The sequence below is a fragment of the Poeciliopsis prolifica genome, unplaced genomic scaffold (genome assembly GCF_027474105.1).
Source record: "Poeciliopsis prolifica strain line A6 unplaced genomic scaffold, Auburn_PproV2 SCAFFOLD021, whole genome shotgun sequence".
NCBI classification, from domain to species: domain Eukaryota; kingdom Metazoa; phylum Chordata; class Actinopteri; order Cyprinodontiformes; family Poeciliidae; genus Poeciliopsis; species Poeciliopsis prolifica.
In genome coordinates, this window is record NW_026562396.1 from 9,111,823 (window position 1) to 9,133,744 (window position 21,922).

General features: G+C 42.7%; 1 protein-coding gene across 3 annotated transcripts in view; it reads left to right on the plus strand.

The window, feature by feature from the left end:
- Positions 1–21,922, plus strand: part of kif13ba (kinesin family member 13Ba) — a 40,544-nt gene that overhangs the window by 12,381 nt on the left and 6,241 nt on the right. For 2 of the 3 annotated variants that reach the window (XM_055044764.1, XM_055044766.1), the window contains exons 3-37: positions 2,225–2,237; positions 3,247–3,307; positions 3,413–3,505; positions 3,693–3,873; positions 5,637–5,724; positions 7,492–7,626; positions 10,480–10,592; positions 10,848–10,959; positions 11,052–11,264; positions 11,342–11,452; positions 11,525–11,659; positions 11,762–11,892; positions 12,433–12,519; positions 12,679–12,869; positions 12,966–13,245; positions 13,682–13,844; positions 13,934–14,089; positions 14,338–14,487; positions 14,569–14,694; positions 14,790–14,963; positions 15,672–15,829; positions 16,506–16,638; positions 16,744–16,899; positions 16,996–17,095; positions 17,236–17,362; positions 18,014–18,069; positions 18,153–18,277; positions 18,359–18,634; positions 18,724–18,876; positions 18,962–19,039; positions 19,123–19,173; positions 19,791–19,941; positions 20,612–20,742; positions 20,836–20,895; positions 21,213–21,765. In XM_055044764.1, the coding sequence (XP_054900739.1) occupies positions 2,225–2,237; positions 3,247–3,307; positions 3,413–3,505; positions 3,693–3,873; positions 5,637–5,724; positions 7,492–7,626; positions 10,480–10,592; positions 10,848–10,959; positions 11,052–11,264; positions 11,342–11,452; positions 11,525–11,659; positions 11,762–11,892; positions 12,433–12,519; positions 12,679–12,869; positions 12,966–13,245; positions 13,682–13,844; positions 13,934–14,089; positions 14,338–14,487; positions 14,569–14,694; positions 14,790–14,963; positions 15,672–15,829; positions 16,506–16,638; positions 16,744–16,899; positions 16,996–17,095; positions 17,236–17,362; positions 18,014–18,069; positions 18,153–18,277; positions 18,359–18,634; positions 18,724–18,876; positions 18,962–19,039; positions 19,123–19,173; positions 19,791–19,941; positions 20,612–20,742; positions 20,836–20,895; positions 21,213–21,765 (5,021 nt within the window). The remainder of the gene's footprint in view (positions 1–2,224; positions 2,238–3,246; positions 3,308–3,412; positions 3,506–3,692; positions 3,874–5,636; positions 5,725–7,491; positions 7,627–10,479; positions 10,593–10,847; positions 10,960–11,051; positions 11,265–11,341; positions 11,453–11,524; positions 11,660–11,761; positions 11,893–12,432; positions 12,520–12,678; positions 12,870–12,965; positions 13,246–13,681; positions 13,845–13,933; positions 14,090–14,337; positions 14,488–14,568; positions 14,695–14,789; positions 14,964–15,671; positions 15,830–16,505; positions 16,639–16,743; positions 16,900–16,995; positions 17,096–17,235; positions 17,363–18,013; positions 18,070–18,152; positions 18,278–18,358; positions 18,635–18,723; positions 18,877–18,961; positions 19,040–19,122; positions 19,174–19,790; positions 19,942–20,611; positions 20,743–20,835; positions 20,896–21,212; positions 21,766–21,922) is intronic. The other variant, XM_055044765.1, reaches the window with a different exon arrangement.

Genomic DNA, 21,922 nt, shown 5'->3' on the forward strand with positions numbered 1-21,922 from the left:
GCATGGATAAAGGGAAACAGGTGTTTGGGCTTTTTAGCTCAGCTCTGGCAGAAGAGCATTTTATGTATAAGTGTTACGTACTAAACTATTCAAATGTGACGTTTGCTCAACGTATTTGCCATTGTGGTCTGATGTAGAAGGCTTTATGGAGAGTCTTTCTGGTTTCAATTTACTGAAAAAAAAACAAATTTGGTTCTGTAACTGATGAAAATCTTGGTTATTTCAGGAAAAAATGCAGTGATAAACAAATAGAAGCTGAGGTGACTGACCTACTTAAGCAGGCCAAGAATTTAGCCCGACGTAGGTGGTATTGTGTTTTAGAATGTTTGAGGGATTCTCCTGAACTTTGAATTATTATTTTTTTAACTGACTGTAAATCACCAGCTCTCTTTTCTTCAGTCTCATCCTACAACTGGATTCAAGTAAAAGACATTAAAGCATATTTCTTGAAATGGAGGTATTTAAAAAAAAAAAAGGGATGAAAAAGATAACACTCCAACTCACCCAGACTTGGTTCAGTCGTTAACATTAGTTTATGATGCTTTTACGGAGGAATAGGGGGACGTTTGAGTGCAAAGAGCTTTCCCATTGGTGGAGAACTGAACAGATATCCAGGAAAAGGGTTGTTTTTCCAGCTGCTGACATAATTGCAGGATGTGTCTGTCAAGATGTCACATGAAAGCTCTGCTGTTCCTTATCCTAATGAGGAGGAGGAAGAGAAAAGAGGCGGCTAAGAGGATGGACATTCCAACAAAATCTGGTGGACTCATTTGAGACTCGTCCAATTCTTGTTAGATGAGTTTAATTATTGGTCTGTTGAAGATCGTAGAGACTGGTTCCATCATTTTCCTCATATTCATGCAGGTGTGGGTAAAGAAACTGGGCTTTTTAGTCTATCTGTGTTTGTCTATAACATGAATTTGAACTATATCTGTTTTATTTAGCACTATCACAGGTGCAGTCCAAGGACATTTGTAGTCATCATATTAGCAAATCTCTTTAAGAAGTTATCTGTCTCATTTGTTGATGAGATCATTTCCTGTGAGGTTGCAGAAGTTCTCAAAGCCAAACGTTTATGTTTTATTTGTTCTTTACTTAAAATAAATACTTCAATCAGCCTAATTTCCAATGCCAAATGTGTTGTAGCCGCTGTCAGTTTATTTCTGTGTTATAGTTCTCTCTTTTCTCTTTGAAAATATCGCCACGTCTTTCTGTTGTGTGTTTGAATGTTTTTGCTTTCGTCAGAGACATTCTACACCAGATGTGTCCATTTTTTTGGTGTGACTGTGACCCAGTAACCTTTGGATGCCATCATCTTTTTTTCAGTGTGCAACAGCTCCCCCACCCTCCACGTCCACCCTGTCCCAAAGACATAAATTCATAGAGACACAGACATCTCTAGAAGGTCTCACCCATCTCTGTCTGAGACCCAAAACCCACACAGGAATCCTTTTCAAAGCCTCTATAATTAGGCCCGTCACAATAACAAATATTGTTGGGCCATAAATCGTCCCAGAGATTAGTGCAGTAAATGATAATCTTGTTGTTTTGAGTCCATATTCAACTAATATAGTAATAATAATAATAGTATTGGTTTATTAATGCAGGTTTACTTACTCAAAGATAAAAACAACTTCAATTTCTAAAGAACATTTAAGACTGGAACTGAAAATCCTTTTAAATATCTTCACATAATTAAAACAACTGAAACAACAATAAATAAAATAGACTATAAAGTCTCTGTAACCAAAATTACGTTTCAAAAAATGAGAATCATTCATCTTAGACGAGGAAAAGAGGCAAAACGGCAGGTGGTGCAAACTAACTACTTTGTACTGGGTGTCAAACGTTTGCAGCATTTCTCAAAATGTTTGCCTGAATGAAAATAATTGCTCTCGTTTTACTTTATTACGCAATTGATTGATTTATTGCTTGTTGTTATGGGCTTATCTGTAATATTTTTGAGAAATCTCCATATGACCGAGTGTTTCATTCGGTCACTTGACAAAAAGTGGGGTAAGTGTTTGTCTCAATGTTGCTTTTGGTTTCTTATTACATCAACATTTCCAATCCAATGCTCATTTCAAGTAAAGACGCATCTAAAAATGTTTTCTTATGAGTTCAGGATGGCCAGCTGCTGAATATCTGTTATTAATGTGCTCTTTATTTCATCCGTCTTTCCACATGCTCCTCCCGTGGACCTCGAAATTCCCAACATCACCAGAAATCAGTCCAAGGTAACAGCGCACACCAACACACAGGCGTTTCTCACCCGATTCCAGTGTTGTGAATCATCTCTGTGTCTAACAAAGGCACCGCTGTTCAACTTCTACTAGGTTCAAGAGCTGTGTGGAGCCATACAGGCAATGAAACAAAAAAGAAAAGAAAAGAAAAAAAGAAACTGTTTTAAAGTGGCTTTTTTTAGTTTTGTTGAGTTTTTTTTTTTTCACTTTGAAACGTTGAGCGTTGCTGGCTGCTTCACATCACAGCATGTCAGTGTTTTCAGGATTTATGTTTTTTTTCCCCCTCATTCAGCAGAAATATTTGTGCACTGCTTTGCAGCATGACATATGAAGATCAGCCCAATTTCAAATGCTAAGAGATGTGATGTTGTGATGTCTTCCTGAAAGTGGAGTTTCAGAAATAGCAGGAGCTTTTAAAGAGATAGAGGCCCAATTTCAAGGCGTTAAATCAGGAAGTCAAATTTCTTTCACTTCATATTTGACATGGACAATATATTTTTAACAGAAGTTAGCAAGTTACTTATGCTATGAAATGCTACTATGTGCCTAGAAAATACATAATACTGCCACCAAGATATCTGTAGAAATGGTCTCCCAGAGCATGCTTTCTTTTCTGAACATGTCGAAGTCTTTGAGTCAAAGAAAAAATTCTGCAAAGGGCAGAAATGAAAAAAAGTCTATTTAAAAGGACAAAACAGATGCCACCTGATGATTAACACTCCTGTAGTCCATTTACATTTACTGTAAAGTCCACCTCAGAGGATTTTACAGAATTTTGAAAGTGATACAGATTAAAGGTAAAAAGCTTTACCAAAAAAGTTTTGCAATTTCAAAGCACAAACCTGGTTCTCTGATAGTCACTCCCAGCCACACAATTCCAGCTACGCGAATAGCTTACCCTGCAATTCAGATCGGCATGTCTGATAGCTGGACTTTAACTTTTGAAGTTCTCTGGGTAGCTGCCAGATTTCTTAATGGCTAACACCTCCGCTGTTTCCTTCAGGTTTTTGCCTATGACTATTGCTTCTGGTCCATGGATGAAACGGATAAGGAAAAATTTGCAGGTCAGTTTGTTATTAGCGTCTTTAAGAATTCATCACAGGAATTCACGCACTTTAATTTAAATACCTAAACATACAAAGTGAAGATTGGGCTTGACCTCCTTGCAGGTCAGGAGGTGGTTTTCCAGTGCCTTGGGGAAAGTCTTCTCCACAACGCCTTCCAGGGCTACAACGCCTGCATATTTGCCTATGGACAAACTGGTAATTCACCAACTCTGGCTTCTATATATATCTGTAAACATTGTTTCACATCTTGTTTTGTGTGTTGTATAAACGGTGTATGTGATGTTCTGTCAACTGATGACTTAATTTCTATTTTCTCGTAAATAAAGCGTTAGAAAAAAATGGCGCCAGTGACGCCTTTGCATGCCTGTAACATTTGTTTCAGGGTCAGGGAAGTCGTACACCATGATGGGCTCAGGCGACCAGCCCGGGCTGATTCCTCGACTCTGCAGCGCGTTGTTTGAGCGAACCAAGGAGGAGCAGCGGGAGGAGGAGAGCTTCACCGTAGAGGTGTCCTACATGGAGATCTACAACGAGAAGGTCCGAGATCTGCTCGACCCGAAGGGGTAGGAACGCCCGCCAAACTTCCAGCGCAAACTCGATATCAGAGTTTGTGTCCTGCCTGTAGTGTAGAGTCTCTCTGTTAAAGCTATGATCTCCTCTCAGTCAAATGCTTGTTTTATTCAATAACACCTGTCAACAGCCAAAAAAATCATCTGTGGTTTTCAACTGTTTTAGAGTCATGTTGATATGCTGAGTCCAAAATTCACGTTGGTTTTTGCTCCATCAGGTCAACTTTCTGAACTACGGAGTAACATGAGCTTCAAAATGCATGATTTGTTCTCACATCTGGGTCAGTTTGCTGATAATCTGATCAATCAGTGATGAGCAGGAGGAGAGACTCCATCAGGAGAGAAAAGAGACGGAGAATTTTAAACAATGGAGACATAATATTTAATTTACACATACTTAATCTTATCAAGGTTTATTGTTCAATTTGCAGAAATCCAAGTTTGTAGCATTTAATTCATACACTATTAGAAAACTTTTTTTCTCCTAAAACCTTTTTTTGGATGGGAATTAACGGTAATGAACTGATAATGTCACAAAAATGTCATCAATTTAGTCAGAAGATCAAATTGCAATAAAAACCTGACCTGATTGAGAAAAATTTGTCATTTTTGGATTCAGCGGGGCAAAATAGTCCTAATTCAGTTGAAAAAACAAAGACAACTTATAAAAAATATTTTTTTCTAACCCAGTGCTAATCCAGGGAACTGCAATCCCCACTGATCATCGTGGGGAGGGCTGCTGTTTAGTGGAGCTGTTTTTTCTTCCAAACAAACCGAGCAAGTGAAGTAGTGCTGCTGCATTCACATAATGTCAGCTAAATAAATAGTTAATCCATGCCAATATATCATATTAACCTTGTCGATAAGAATACTAATCTTATCTATTTTACATTCGCTGCTAGTAAGTAAATGCTAGGAATAAACTCAGTTCTCTTTAGTTTCTGTAAAGAAGTTGTGCTCGTGATTCTTTTCTACATATTTTAAAGAAAGTTTTATTGTCACAATAGTCAGAAATGAAGTTGGAAAAAATGTTACAGCTTTTAGAAAAAGGCTCCACAAAATCAGAAACTTAAGGCCACAACAATCACATAACACACCGCAACATCCTCCAGAGACTGAATGCCTGTTCTTTTCATTGTGTTGCTCTAAAGTTCCTGTCTTCGTTTTTTATTTTCTTGCAGTTGATTAATATTCAGTCATCTTTACCAAACCTATTGAAGCGGTGGCCAAAAACACTTAAAGTTTATCGGCTAACCTGTAGTAAAGTTGTAAGTATTTCAAACCCGTTGAGCTAATAAATCAGAGGAGGTTGCATTGTGATGGCTGCAGTGGTCAGCAGATAATAAGATTAGCAGCCTGCACTGCAGCCACCAATAGAGGCCAGTTTATGTCCAGCAGGTCAGCAGTAAATCAGGGCTTCAGGCCACCGTCTGCTGCCCCAGACACCATAACCTCTGACCCTCCCTCTGTACAAAACCTTTAACCTTGGTAAAGTGACCCAGAATGAAGCTCACCATCTGACAGCCATATGCGCCTTGGCCGCAGATCCGCGAATGATGAAGTTGTCGGGAGCGTGACAGAATTGGGGTCAGAGAGCCGTGTGCCGGTGAAGCCTGCGAGCCGAGTTCAGTGACCATCAGGAAGAGCCGAGCTGGCGCCGTCACCCCTGTCTAACACAAAGCACCAAGAGCAAACGCCAGCAGTGGCCATGTTGTCCGTCTGTCTCTTCACCCTGTTCTGTCTTGTTTTGCGTCCAGGGGCCGACAGACGCTGAGGGTGAGGGAGCACAAAGTTTTGGGTCCCTACGTCGATGGCCTGTCACGCCTAGCCGTAGCTAGCTACAAGGTAAAGCTGTGGCTCACTCGTTCTTCTCTGCCAGGCTTATTGACTTTTATCTTCTACATTTACTGTCGGTGATCACATTTCCTGCTTGAGGTTTAGATTCCCAAAGATGCTTGGCTGCATTTTCACTCTGGCATTTCCTCTGCTGCTTCGATTTGCATTCAAGTCAAGTTCCGCATGTTTAAACAGCTTTTCTCATCCAACTGGAGTCAATTAATTGCTTTCCTGTTACTAGTTCTGCTGGTTTACCTTCAAAACCCCAAGGCTCCAATTCAAAATCTTACGAAGTATTTTTGGTCCAGTTTCTAGTGCAAATATCTTAGACAAAAATAACTCACAAGTAACTTTTAAGCCAGAAATAGGAGTATGAATTAAGTCAATAATTCCTTGATATTGATGAAATGTGCTAGTTCCATTGACGGATTATTTCACTTGTAACATGGGAAACATGTCTTGTTGTGAGTGAAATAATCTGCCAGTGAAACTAGCATTTTTTCATCAAAATTAAGGAATTGCTGACTTAAACAAGCTTGGATATATTGCTGTAAGTTAGTTTTATCTTATTTCAAGTTCGCCATGACGTTTGCACAAGAAACTAGACCAAAAATACTTTGTAAGATTGTTTTTAAAGGTATGACACTGCAAAACACAAAGATAAAGCTTTGACGTGCTTAAGGGAGAGCATTACACTGAATCCTCCAGGCTCTAATGAGCAACTTCCTGAGAATTACTAAGGTAATTTCTCAACCCACACATGAGAGCTGAACTAACACTGAGAGATGAAATCTTATCAGGCTATCAATGCCTTTTATCGTACTGTTGGTGTTGTTTGCTTTCCTTTGACACTTTTTGACTACGAATATTGCCTTTAAATCCAGAATTTTTTTTCTCCTCTTTTCAGTGGCCCTGATCCTCTTTGGTACATATTAGCCTTATGAGGACAAACCTTCCAGAGAAACCTGTTCTTCTGCTTTAGAAACTTTTCACTTTCCTTCATAGGTCAACTTAATGATCAGTGTTTCAGTTGCTTTCTGTGCAACTTTTCTGGGACGGCTGGGGAAATCCAAGCCATATGATCCAAGTTCTATGTGCAAATCATGTCACATGATATGGGCATACAAGGAGATGAAGAAGTGACTCTACAGTGTGAGGGGAAAAAAACAGAGAATATATTTTAATCACATAAATAATGTGGGCAGTCTTTAAAAACAGGGGATGCACATAAAAAAAGGCATTTTCTTTTAATTTATTTATTTATTTTAAACAGGTTTTAACCAGTAGGATAAGAGAAAACATGTCCAAACATAACTAGGACCAAAATAATTAGCTTCCCACTACTTTTCTATTTGAAAGGGAGTAGGAAGAAGCACAACTTATTTATTCCTATCCCTTATTTCAATTTAATGAAATGCGTTACTTACTGACTCAATAAGTATCAGAAATTTGTAATTAAAATTATATTATGAAAAGACTGCTCGTGATGTTATTACAGCAGGTCAGCTGTGTGGAGCAGTGAGAGACTCCTGCTCTTCTCTGTAGTGATGAATGAGACATCAGGCAGACTGTCACTCTTGAAACTCTTAGTTTGACAGCAAAAATGGCCGAGGACAACTTAGTCTGTAGAGTGAGTGACAATAAACCAGAACCTGTGTGGCAGCTTCTATAATCAAGACCTAACACACACGGAAAATGTAATAGCTTTATAGATCTAAGCGTAAAGTTTGTATAATTCTTTGCTGACATCTTTAATGAATTTATTTGTTTCGTCAGGACATTGAGTCTCTGATGTCGGAGGGGAATAAATCTCGGACGGTCGCTGCCACAAACATGAACGAGGAGAGCAGTCGATCGCACGCCGTCTTCAACATCATCCTCACACACACACTTAAGGACCTGAAGTCTGGGGTAAGATGACATCACACATACACACATAGAGCTGAGCAAGCGAAACCATTAATGGAGGAATTCTCCTGGAAATCTTAGTTTTGGATGAGAAAACATATGATTTTAAATCAGATTGTGAAGTTATGATGAGGAGTCACAAACTGTAGATGTAGCAGATCTTGAGAGACCCTTTAAACTTAAACCTTGATCAGCCAATGTTACCCTGCATCATGCATTCTCTTAGTTCCTGGTTTCACGGAATTAAGAATCTGAGAATCTCTTCAGTTTCTCCGTCCAGTCTGAGAAACTTCAACTGAGCTCTGACTGAGCTCGACCTCAGTCAGACTAGTAAAAGCCCTCAGATGCAGCCATTACTGAAAGTAGGAGTAGAAATTCAAATAATCCAATCCGCCGCCCTCTGGGATGAAGATGAAGGTAGTTACCGAACCCGGTGGTGTCGGTCCCAACGGCGAGTCTCTTAGAGGAAAGACCTCAGTGACTCATTCCTTCTTTCCTCACTGACCCACTTTACTACTCGCTCTTATTTCTGGCTCCCACCAAACCCTGTTAATAATTCACAGACATGACTGCGAGTTTGTCAGCTGATACAGCCTGCTTTGTTTTCAGCACACACACACACGCAGTCATTCAACAAGTTGGTCACTCATCAAGCGAGTGAGTCACTTTGCTAGCTCATAAATCACATTAAAACCGTATTTGTTGGTTTTGAGGCTAGAAAAATAATAATTTTAGCTTGCAGTAATGCTGCATAAACAAGATTCTCCACACTGATTTATCACTTCACAACATGATGCATCACTTCCTTTTAATGTAATAGGTCATCAATGCTCATGTGCGCAGCACTGCAGGAGGCTGTCGTTGAAGTTGCACTTTTAAAGCCATAACGTTGTAAAGACCCACAACTGCTGAATGAGTCATTCTAAGAAACATTAGTTTCATTCAGGAAAACACTCTGTACTCTTGTTTGCACCTTGAACTTAGTTACAACTTATTTGGTCGTTTTCCGTTCAAATTGCTGATGAATGCAATGGGTGTTTAGTTACTTTTATCTCGACTGTTGATCTGGTAAAACTGCAGCCAAGTAGTTTGACACATTATCGCTGCACATCCTGCCTCCTGATCTGGTTATCACCCAGTCTGGCTACAGAGTTTCTAATCATGAAAACAAAACACCACGTTGAAGATTATCGCTACCTCATCATTATGTCACTTGCTTGATCATGCATCTAGATCTGAATCAAAATAGCGTAAAAGACTATTTACTGTTGGTTACAGTCAGCAGCAACTCCAATATGTTCCCTCTTACATTTTCACAACTTCAGTTCCTTTTGTGTCCTTTTTTTCCCCTCTTTCATCCAGATGATAAAATCTCCCCTGTTCAACAGTGAGTTTTCCTCTGGGAATGCAACGCCGTACCCGTTTGGGGCTGATCTGTATCACGGCACCTTGGGCTGCCGGCTCTTTATCTCCCATCTTTCCGTTCTGTCTTTTCAGGAGTCTTTTCAGTGTTGTGTGTAAACTCAGCCTGAGATTTTCAGTGGGATGCTAGATGAAACATTTGAAAAGCAGACTCCAATGTTTAAGATAAAAGGAACGCATAATCTTGGAGATCTGTCACACAAATCTCACAAAGCAGTGGCGGGCATGTATTTTTTACATGACTCAGTGTGAGACAATGTGCTTCAATGCCCTGAGCTTCCTCGGATAAAGTAAAGAGGTTGATTGGAGCCACATCCGTGGCGACGGGCTGACATCAGGTGTTGGTGAGGTGTTAGATTCAACCTCGTCAGCTGCTGAGCAGTCACAGATGGAGACCTGATATCCTCTTCTTTGACAGTCCTCAGAAAAATGCAGAGGGAAGCTTTACACCAGCGGCCGAGAGATGAGATCGGTACTTATACCTGCCTGCTAGAGTTACAGTGGGAGGGAAACGGAGGGGAAAAAAAGCCTTTTCAGCAAGAGTTTCTGACAGTTCTTTGTCTAAATATGGCGTCGGTGGAGAAGACAACGTGTTTGCATTCCACAGTAAACATTTACTGTTTGGTACCCAAGTGGTACTAAGGCCATGTTAACGCAGCTGGCAAATGTGACCCAAATCTGTTTTATTTTTTCTTTCTTTTGCCCATATGCAACCGACATCCAATTTTTTATTTTTTTTTTCCCTCGGCAGACTAAACGGCTCAATTCTGATCTTTTCACCCCTCAAAACATCTGATCTGTGGCTATTGCATGTGTGTATCTCAAAGTGCCTGCAGTCTGAACAGTCATGTCACATTTAATCCGACTTACATGTCGCTGGTGTGAAATGTGCACCATAATTCTGCACCAGAAGCAGCAAACATGTAACACAACGGCTGAAAAAAAATCTTAATTAGGAAATTGAAAGAAGTTGGTCACTGAAGCACATTGCAATCCTATCACTCTTGGTTCTGACTACTCATCCAGACAGACTTCTCTACAAAAGTTGCAGTCAGTGCTCCACAAAATGCCACTGCTACTAGTTGAAGCCTTTTTTTTCCCTTCATCTTTTAATGATTGTGTGACAATTCCGACAGGTTCTCAATGCTGAATAAACTTTCAAAATCTATCCATAAGCAGTGACATCTGTTATTACTTCCCTAAAGAGTGCCCTGCTGTGTGACTTTTATGTTCTTCTTTTGCACATTCGGGTCGCTCAGGGGACACAAGTCTGATTGTCGTCACATCATTCAGCACGCAAAACAAAAGAGAAAAGAAAATGGATTTCAGCCAAACATTGAAATTGAGCCTCATGACTCGCTGTGAACTTAGCCTGAGAAATAAAGGTGAATGGGTGGAAAGAATTAAAGATGTCTGTCTTTGTTCATTCTGTAGACGAGTGGGGAGAAGGTGAGTCGTTTAAGTCTGGTTGACCTGGCTGGAAGTGAACGTGCAGCAAAAACTGGAGCAGCAGGAGAACGACTGAAGGAGGGAAGCAACATCAACAAGTAAGCAAAGCTCTTAGCAGAAACTTGCAACGTGTTTCCATGTGAGCCACATCTATTTCTGGAGCTGAAATCCATAACATAAAGTAGCAAGGGCAATGGACATGTAATGATCAGATCACCAAGATGTGAAAGCATCATTAAAAAGTCTTAAATTCATTTATCTAAATTTAAGGGCTTAAAATGGCTTCGATTCGTTTTAAAATGTAAGTTGACCTTAAATACGTTAGTCATAGTCATACGTATTGTTTGGTGCAGGTCCCTTACTACACTTGGTCTGGTCATTTCTGCGCTAGCTGAACAGGGAACGGCGAAGAACAAAACCAAGTTCGTTCCCTACAGAGACTCTGTTCTGACTTGGCTGCTGAAGGTAAAACTTGAATAGTTTTGATTGAACTATTCAAGCACGCGTTTGAATTTTCCACTGTTTCGACACTTTATCTGTTTGTACTGCTTCTGCAGGACTGCCTGGGGGGCAACAGTCGCACAGCCATGGTGGCAACAGTGAGCCCAGCGGCAGACAACTACGAGGAAACCCTGTCAACGCTGCGCTACGCCGACCGAGCGAAGAACATCGTTAACCACGCCGTCGTCAACGAAGACCCCAATGCACGCATCATCAGGGAGCTGAGGGAAGAAGTGGAGAAACTGCGAGTGCAGCTCACTCAGGCCGAGGTGAGCCTACTTCAGCAATCTAAGTCATTAAGAGATCTCTGCTTTCTGTCCGTTATCATCGGCTTCCTGTTCCGCAGTCGATGAAAGCTCCGGAGTTGAAAGAGCGCCTGGAAGAGTCCGAGAAGTTGATTCAAGAGATGACCTACACCTGGGAGGAGAAGCTCCGAAAAACCGAGGAGATTGCACAAGTAAGTGGTCGGCAACACAGCCGGTGTTTGAAATCAGGATCAGTATTTTATTTTGTGTGTGTTTGCTTTCAGGAACGTCAGAAGCAGTTGGAAAGTCTAGGGATTTCCCTTCAGTCTTCAGGGATCAAAGTTGGAGATGATAAAAGTTTTCTTGTCAACCTGAACGCAGATCCCGCCCTCAATGAGCTGCTGGTGTACTACCTAAAGGTACAGACGCCTCAACGTATTCCTCGTCATGGTGGAATGCATGTATTCTGCAGGATGGTTCCTTGGATCACCTATTTATACCATGTGAATGCTGTGCCTCAGGAACACACGCGGGTCGGCTCAGCAGACTCCCAGGACATCCAGCTGTGTGGGATGGGAATCCAGGCAGAGCACTGCGTCATCGACATCACAGCAGAGACTGCCGTCATCCTCACCCCCCACCCCAACGCTCGGTGAGGAACTCCACAGTAACACATTTTAGGCAAATGAGCTGAACTCAAATAGCCTGGAGGGAGGCTGGTAGGGACAACCAAGATTCCCACAGTAGAGTTGGAGAGTTGGAGAACAGGTCTGTACGGATCTGCATCTATGCCAATAAACAGAGTCAGATCAACACCGTCACATTTTGCAGTCAGATGTAATTTTAAAAAAAGCATTTTGCTTTTAACAGAGAGATTTAATTAGACGTCATAAGAAACGTGTGCAGCACGTCTAAAATGAAGGATTGTTGAATCACAGCATGCTTTTTTTAAATACATCGCTAAAACTAGCTAGTTGAGTCTTCAGGCAGTGTGACCGGAAAGTGTTGGCATGTGTTTACTATTTGTAAATAAGTGTTTTTCATATTTTTTCATTCTTTCCCAACTAACCACCGACTTCTTCCGCTCATCGGATTTCTCTGTCACTTGTATCTAACTTGATGTGATAGAAATAACTGAGTTTGTATCAGTAACCTGTTTACTGAAGGTCTTATGCATTCATTGGTGTTACAGGACGTGTGTTAATGGTTCTCCAGTAACCAGTGCTTTGCAACTTCACCACGGTGACCGAATCCTCTGGGGAAACAACCACTTCTTCAGGTAGTTTGCAACATTTTCTCATTTCCTCATCATAAAAAACAAATTTGTGTCATTTTCTAGAATTAAAACTTTTTTGTGTCATTTACTTTTTTTTTTTTATTCTTTAAAAAGCTACATTAAACCCTTATAGTCACTGACGCGTATTTATTTTAATTGAAGAATCAATCTGGCAAAGCGGCGTTTGCGGCCAGCAGAGGAAGAGGAGGGCGAAGGCGGCGTGTTGAAGAACAGCGGCAGCAGCGAGCAGCTGGACGCCGACGGCGACACAGCCAGCGAGGTCTCCAGCGAGGTCAGCTTCTCTTACGAGTTCGCTCAGACCGAGGTCATGATGAAGGCCCTGGGCAGCAACGGTGAGAGAACCTTTCAGAGCGCTGCACCAATTCCCTGCCAGGCAGACCGTTAGCCCGTCTCCTCTTCTTCTGCTCATCTGTCCTGCCTGTCCTCAGATCCCATGCAGGCGGTCCTCCAGTCTCTGGAGAGGCAACACGAGGAAGAGAAGCGATCGGCTCTGGAGCGACAGAGGCAGATGTACGAGCAGGAGCTCCAGCAGCTCCGCAAGAAGCTCAACCCAGACCGCCTGTCCACCGGCCAGTCTGGAGGACAGACGTCTGTCCATACAGGACAGGGACAGCAATCTCACTACCGCAGCCTGGAGCGGCTCAGTGTGGGAGGGATGAGCCATTCTACCAGCGCTCAGAGCAGACTGAGGCAGTGGAGTGAAGACAGGTGTGTGTATGTGTGTGTGCGTGTGTGAGCGTGTTTGGGGTCTGTATTTAAAAACACAGAATCGACTTACGATTAACTGTCTATTAATGGTTTATTTGATTAAAATTCATTCCAGTTCTTCAGCTAAATTCATCCTCTTAGACCAGGGTTGTCCAAAGTGCAGGCGGGGGTTAGGGTCAATGCAGATTAAAACTTTTATCTATTATTAGAGTGAAATTATTACTAAGAAATTAAAGTCTTATATTAATAGAAAATGTTAAGTATCACACTTTCTATTTTATGATATTCTTAGATTATTGTTGAGCAGGAAAAAAACTCATTTGTTTTGTTGGTTTTAGTGCTTTTATATTTTATATATTAATTAATATCATTAATTGATAACAGTCTTCCTCCTAACTGTTTGTTGACTTGACGGCCTTTTCCCGTCCTCTTCCAGGGAGGCGGTTTTGGTGAGGAGTCTCCGGAGGCTGAGGGAGCAGATAGTGAGAGCAAACCTCCTGGTGCAGGAAGCGTGTTTCATCTCCGACGAGCTGGAGCGCCACACTGAGTACAGAGTCACCCTGCAGATCCCGTCGGACAACCTCAACGCAAACCGCAAGGTCTCGCGCTTCCCAATGAACCTCTGACGGGGGCCGCGCCGACGTGCCTCTACCTGCAGCTCGTTAACCTCGGCGTGTTTGCGTTGCAGCGGGACGCGGTGCTCAGCGAACCGGCCATTCAGGTTCGACGGCGGTGCCGAGGCAAACAGATCTGGAGCTTGGAGAAGATGGAGAACCGTCTGGTGGACATGAGAGAGCTTTACCAGGAGTGGCAGGACTATCACGTCCACCACCAAGACGACCCAGTGAGTTCTCCCTACAGTCTGAAAACCTTCATCATTTATGTTCCATCCTCATTTTCTCTTAAACTACAGCAGCCTGTCCACTACTTACACTTCTGATTGAGTCTCCCAACTGTTAGCTTATTTTTGATACCAAGATTACTGAAGTAGAAATTGTAAATGCTGAGAGGAAGTCAATTAGATTTGAGTATGTTGTTTTACTTCAGAAACCTCTGACGAGCCTACTTTTTCCTCTACTCCTTCCCCTCCAGGTAATGCGTTCATACTTCCGCCGAGCCGACCCATTCTTTGATGAGCAGGAGAATCATAGTCTGATCGGTGTCGCCAACGTTTTCCTTTCCTGTCTGTTCTACGATGTAAAGCTGCAGTACGCAGTTCCCATCATCAACCAAAAGGGAGAGGTACAACCCCGGCTTCTCAGCTTCTTTTCAAGCACTATTACAGAAACTAACCTTTTCCTCCCCTCTGTTTTCCTTCGTAAGGTCGCAGGACGCTTGCATGTGGAGGTCATGAGAGTGGGAGGGGGCTTGGAGGACAACATGGCGGGAGGAGACGAACCCGACAACAACCAGGACTCTGAATTTGAGGATCGTAAACTGGTCTGCTCGGTAAGCAACGCCGATGCTCGTCGTTGAAGCCGTTTTAGACGCTGTGGACTTTTACTCAAATGCTGACTCTGACGTCGACTTGGGTGTAACTGCAGATAAAGATCCTGCAAGCCACCGGTCTGCCGCAGCACCTGTCCAACTTTGTCTTCTGTCAGTATTCGTTCTGGGACCAGGCTGAGCCCACTATTGTGGCCCCAGAGGTCGACCCATCTTCCTCGTCGCCCAACTCAAAGGACCCGCACTGCATGGTGGTGTTTGACAGCTGCAAGGTGAATGTCAATATTTGTATTTTTCTGATTAGTGATCGGTACTTTAAGATTATTTTAGGGCTGCAAGTGACCATGACTGTAGTCCTCGATTATTCTCTTGACTTTTATATCAATTAGTTGGATAAAAACAATCAGCACATTCTGCAAATATTCTTATTTAAACCTTTTTAATACAATATTGTAAATACATAAAAAAGATGTAAATAAAACTGTATTCCTTCAATAAGAAAATAAATGCTTGATCATTTGTAGCAAAAGATACAGCTACAAATATTCTCAAAATCTCACAGACAGTGACGGGTTAGTCACTGTTTGACTTAACATCAACATTGCATCGGAATAAAGCGTTTATTTTTTGTTCTTTTGATATATTCAGGAGTGGTCATCAAAATTGTGGCACTTTAAGAATTTTAAGTCAAACTTATTCACAGAGTTTTCTTTATCTTCAATACATGATGTATATATTTTATACAGTTTTGGCTTAATTACTGCTCTGAGTGTGTTGTTGTTTTCAAGCATGAACGAATGGTTTTCTCTCTTTTTTTAGTTAACGTTTAATCTATTAGCTTGGTTGACGATTATTTCAGTAATCGATTTGTTGGCATTCATTTGATTTGTCATTTCACGTAAATAGAATTACATCTATTTAGTTATTGCTGATAAATCTATTTGGTGATTAACAGATGTGATTTTCTGTTGATGCTGAAGGAGGTGGCGGTGTCGGTGACGGAGGATTTCATCGAGTATCTGACTGAAGGAGCGGTTGCCATCGAGGTATTTGGACACAAGCAGTCTGACGCAGGAAGAAACCCGGCCCTGTGGGACCTCAGCATCATCCAGGCCAAAACGCGGACGCTACGAGACAGGTAGACCCACACACTCACTTATCTTTCTGCAGACAGACCCTAACAGGATGGCTCTGCGCTTCGCCCCTTTATCTTTTCTCAAAGTCTGACGACTCCACCGCCATGCTTCACCATGTGAACTTTGGCATGTAGGTTAAAAAGTTCAGTTTTGCTCTCATCTGACCAGAGCTCCTTCTTTCTGGTGTTTGCTGTGTCTTCCATGTATTCAGGCCACCTTTATGTCTTTCTTTTAAAAATGTCTTCTTGACGCTCTTCCATGGAGTTCAGATTTGTGTAGTTTATTACATGACATCTTCATTTTTGATGAACATGTACAGTAGAAAATGTTCTTTTTTTAAGACCTCGCCTTTTATTTCTGTTTTTAGGTTTTAAAATAAAATCAGCTGATGACATTTGTACAAAAAAAGGTTGTTAAAAAACCTAATGACAAAAATACCATGTTTCAGCAAATGCATTTTGTTTTGGTTGTATTCATATTTAGAAACACTGGTTCTTCTTTTTAAATCATCTTAGCAAGAGATAGAAAGAACCATTGTGGAAAATTCAAAGAGCCACTTCTGACTCTGGATTTGCTTCACAACTTTCAGAGTATTAGAGAAAAGAGGGCTAAATACAAATGCATGTCACACTTTTTAGATTTTGATTTGTAAAAAACACTAAAAAAAGTTTATGGTAGGTGGAGCGAGGTCACACGTCGCCTGGAACTGTGGATTCAGATCCTGGAAATAAACGAAAACGGAGACTTTGTCCCGGTGGAAGTAGTTCCGGCCAGAGACGTGAGCACGGGGGGAATCTTCCAGCTTCGACAGGTAGGGATGTAAAACCTGCACAGTTCCCGCCGACATGACCCCAGAGGAGGATGAAAAGCTGATTTGTGATGTTCAAACTGCTGCTTGGGTTCATGTCGATCCCAGGGCCAGTCGAGGCGAGTCCAGGTGGACGTCCGCTCGGTTCAGGACTCAGGCACCATGCCGCTGATAGCAGAGATCGTGCTGGCCGTGTCGGTGGGCTGCGTGGAGATCAGGACCAGCACAGCGAATCAGGAAGGAGACGAGATGGACAGCTACCAGGTACGCCAAACCAACATCCATAGTTTCTGCTTCAGAACGCGCTGGATGAAGTTGTGTCTAAGGACAGAACGCATTAACCGAGTCATTGTTGGATAGGACAGAGATCTGGAACGTTTGCGGCGGCAGTGGCTGGCTGCGCTAACCAAGAGACAGGAATACCTGGACCAACATCTGCAGAGCCTGGTTAGCAAAGCAGGTAACATTTACAGATATTCACACAAAAAAAAACAGCATGTTATTTGTTTAGTTTTTTTTTTCTTATCAGGAGGTTGGAGGAAAGGGTTGTAAAATGATTCACTTTGTATCTGACATAAATATTATCATGTCTGTGTCCAGAAAAGACAGAGGATGATATGGAGAGGGAGGCGCAGCTGCTGGAGTGGAGGTTGACTCTCACTGAGGAGAGGAACGCTGTTATGGTGCCCTCTGCTGGCAGCGGCATTCCTGGCGCTCCTGCAGAGTGGTACGTCGCCTGATGTTTTCACCAAATTGTTGTAGGACTGGGTTAAAAATCAAATCTCAGATTTTGTTTTTCTTTTTTTTTGTCAGTTTGTTTTCTGTTAAAGAAATGACAAATTATAAGAAATATTTTCAAAAAGTTATTTTTCCTTTTTTGTGAGTTAGTATTAGAGCCAGGCCTTGAGAATTTTTAATTACAGGAATATAGTCATAATAGTAGCAGAATAAAGATGCAACTTTGCTAGAAGAATGTTTTAATTAGGGCAAAAAACCTGGATAAGTAATTTTTTCTTTTTAGTTTTCATAAAATTGCTTCTTCGTTCTCCTGACATTACGACTTTATTCTGGTCATATGAAGACTTAATATATTATTACAAGTGTATTTTAATTACATTATATCTTTATTCTCGCAAAAAAAAAGTGAGCCTGACTTATATTTTGTCGTAGAGTCGGCCTGAATTCAGAGTCCAAATAAATAGAATCTGTAAATCAGGACTGTCAAGCAAAATGGCTGACATCACTCCGAACTACCAAAATTATTGGTGAAAAGAAAAAACAAATCACAAATTCAGCTAGTCAATAAAATCAATTTATCACCCAAGCATAGAAACCCCATACACATAAAGCTTGTAAAATCCTGTTTTTGTGTTCACAGGGCGCCTCTACCAGGGATGGAAACGCACATTCCAGTTCTCTTCTTGGACCTTAAACGTAATCAGTTTTGTTAACTAGAGCAGGTTGCCCTGACATCACCTGAGTTTCTCATCAAACATACATTTTCTCTTTTCCCCCAGCCGACGACCTCGGCTCCCATGAGCAGTTTGAAGTGCCTGAAGCCGGAGGCTGGGACGCCATGTTGACTGGAGAAGATGAGGACGACTTCTTCGACCTGCAGATTGTCAGACATTACGACGGAGAGGTGAGCTTCTACTCTCTCTCTCTTTCTTTTTCTGGCTGCCTTTGTGCTCACACTGCAGTGATGACCCTCGATGATCACCAGGTGAAAGCCGAGGCATCATGGGACTCCACCGTCCATGAGTGTCCCCAGCTGAGTCGTGGCGGGTCGTGGCCGGAGCAGCGCGTCTACCTGACGGTGCGGGCGGTGGTCCAGCTCAGCCACCCCGCCGACATGCAGCTGGTGCTCAGGAAGAGGATCTGCGTCAACGTCAACCCGGGTCGCCAGGGTTTCGCTCACAACTTTCTCAGGAGGATGTCGACCCGCAGCACCATACCTGGCTGCGGTGTCACTTTCGAAGTGGTTTCCAACATTCCTGGGGTAAGACGAGGAACAGGAGGACGCCGGCGTTTAGTTTGGCTGAAAGTGCCTCACGTAAGTGTTTGACATATTTCGTTTCCTTTTTTCAGGATGCTCCAGGTTCAGAGGACAGGGAGATGTTAGCCCGGATGGCGGCGAGCGCACACAACAGCCAATCAGGAGATGACGAGGCCGCCATTGAGAAATACCTCCGCAGCGTCATGAGTCTGGAGAACATTCTGACCCTGGATAAACTCAGACAGGTAGAAGGAGAACCTCCCAGCACTGTTAACAATGACTGATCATCAGGAATGCTAATTGTTTCTGATTTGTTTGAACTTGTAAAAGGAAGTAGCAGTGAAGGAGCAGCTGACTGGCAAAGGGAGGAGTAACAGGAGGAGTTTGAGCTCTCCGTCTGTTCACAGGGTAAAATAAATGATCAGATTCTTCCATGTGGTACGGAAACGGAGAAATATTTTCCTAATGTTTCTGTCTGTCTCACGTTTCAGCTGTCTGGAAGCAGGCAGGACCTGTCCACGTCTTGCCTGTTGGATGATAAGGTAGCACAGATTTCTTTACCGACCTGCTGCTTGGTTATAAACTCTGGAGACATTTATGTAATCTTTATGTTTGCATATGGCACTAGCTGATCTGACGATATGTCATAATGAAGCCCATTCTTATTTATTGATTTTATTTGACCTTCATTTATACACATTGCCTCATTTATAAGGCGGACCTATTTTGTTAAAATAAGCAAAATTACAAACACAACATCAAAAAAATAAGTTTTGTGCGGAAAAAAATATTTGTATGAAAAAATTTACTTTTCAGACCGGTCTGTATTGATAAAACAAAGAAAATTACAAACATAGCGAAAATGAGAAATTTGACTCTGTTAACTAAGCTAATAAAATATGAGCTAAAAACAAAGGCAAGTTATTATAAGAAAAAAAATTGAATCAATCTTTTAGTATTAATACCTTTATGAATATATTTATTTGTTTGATGGGTTCTGCATTCATGTCTCTGTATACCTTTCAATAACCTGAATATGATTCAGGTTATTGGCCAATATTTTTTAAGAGGGTCCCGTGGCCCCTTTCGCCCCCGTCTTGCAGTCGCCACTGCTGAAAACTTCCTTCATTCCGAAACAAATCCTGTCTTTGCTCCTCAGGGTCGATGGGAGAGTCAGCAGGATATCTTCATGCCCACTCACCGCACCCTCCCTCGCCCGGCTTCATCCCCGTCTACCTACTCTACCTCCCCCTCTTCATCCACCATGCCCTTCAATATGACCCCCCCACAGAACCAGGAACCAGAGCAAGGTAAACATCCTGCCTTTTATGACCTCTCTGCCCCACCATCTTTACTCTTCTAGCCATCCTCCTCTCCCTCCGTCTCTTTGTTTCTGCCTCTTTTTTGTTTTTATCGTTTTCCTCTCCTGTGTAACGATTTGAAGACATTTGTCACTTTATTCCATGTCTCCCACTGTTAAACATCCCTCAGCCTTGAGAAATGTGTGAACTCATCTTCTTTAGGTGTTTTTTCAGCTTTTTACACCCATTCTGCTTTTCTAACCCAGCCAACGTTGTCACTGATCGGTGCTGTGCCATGCCTGATGATTTCATTGTGAATATTCCTGATGGCTCGCTGGTTTAACCGTGATTCCTTTCCCATTTCACTGTGACATCAAGTTAATTTTGTTTCAGAAATGAACAGAATTAATGACCTGAATGAATTTCTGTCGCAGTTATTTAGAGCCTCATAGCTTAGCTGATAAATAAATCACCTCTGTGTTGTGTTTTATTAGATGCTTCTTCTGTCATCTGTCACTATGTTGGTGAATTTTTTGTTGCCATTTTCTGGACTTGCTTTCAACTTCTGGTCTTAATCTTTCACTCCTCCTCCACCTCCCGGACCTCCTCTTGTTTTCTCGTTTCCTTCCTCTCCTCTGCCTCCACCTCGCTGCCTCTCCCCCTCTTCTTCCTTCCCCAGGTCGTTTAGGACTTGCTGCCTCTTATCTTTCAGTTAAGGCCCTGGTTCCTCAGATGCCCAAACTGCTCAAGTCTCTGTTTCCTGCTCGGGACGACAAGAAAGAGCTCAGACCTTCGCCGCACGGCCAGCAGGTCAGCGGAAACAGAAACGGCTGACACGGCGAAGCAGGACTGCACAATTAGCAATGGAAAGGTGTGATCTAACTCTTGTCTGTCGCTCAGCAGCATGCGCCTCGCATCGTAGCGTCAACGGGAGGGGACGACAGCAGAGGCAAGCCTGAGACGGTGAGAGATCCATATGATGTGGTAATCTAACCAGCTTAGCAACTTTTCAAACAAAGGTACTGGTATCAGCCAAAATCAGAATTGAATAGGAGTTTGTGCAGAACCAACAACACTGAGGGTCAAATTCTGCATTTTATTAGTTGGATTAAACATTTGTCTGGATTCAAGAACTAAATGTTATATCCTGTTTGCTCACAATGAAGAGTTTTGAGATTGCTCATTTTCATCCTTGGTGTTTTTTTTTTTTTTTGGCTTGTCGTTCTCCGCATGCTGTCGCTTGTCCCTCTGTTGCCGCGGCAACCATTGGGCCCCTGCAGGCTGTTGTCCCAGGACCCGCTGCCAAAGACCGAAGGGCCGAGTTTCCGGACGTCCCTCCTCTTCCTGTGCATGACCCGCATGACACCACCCCCCTGAGCCCCCTCAGCCAGTCGTCGAGCGGCTATTTCTCCGCTAGCGTTTCCACGGTTACCCTGTCCGATGTCCTCCAACCCTCCTCCTCGTCTTCGTCCCTCCTGGGCGCCGACGCGGCGTCACCCTCAAACCCCCAGCAGCAGCAGCAGGGCGCTGACAGGAACGATGTTGTGACCTCTCCCCCCCAGTGCGGCACCAAGATGGCCGTCGTAGCGTCCAATCACAACAACAGCGTCCCGGCAGAGCTCTCCTTCTCCGATCAGAAGCTAGTTGAAGGCTTTGAGCGGCTGGAGATCTTTGTGGACGACGGCCGCACTCATGACGACGTAGCGCCCGACTGGCTGACGGAGGGAGCGTGCGTCACCGTGGGAAGCAACAAGGCCGGAACAGTGCGCTACGTGGGGCCCACGCAGTTCGCAGACGGAGTGTGGGTGGGCGTGGAGCTGGACACCCCAGTAGGTGAGTGTGGGCCAGATCGCTCAAAAGGCTGCTAACACTTTCCAGGGTTTGTACGGGTTCTTGAAATTCTTGGAAACGCTTCAGTTTCAATTCGATGTTTTCCAGGTTTGGAAAGTGACCGACATTCAACCTGTTTGTCATTAGGTGCAATTTAAGG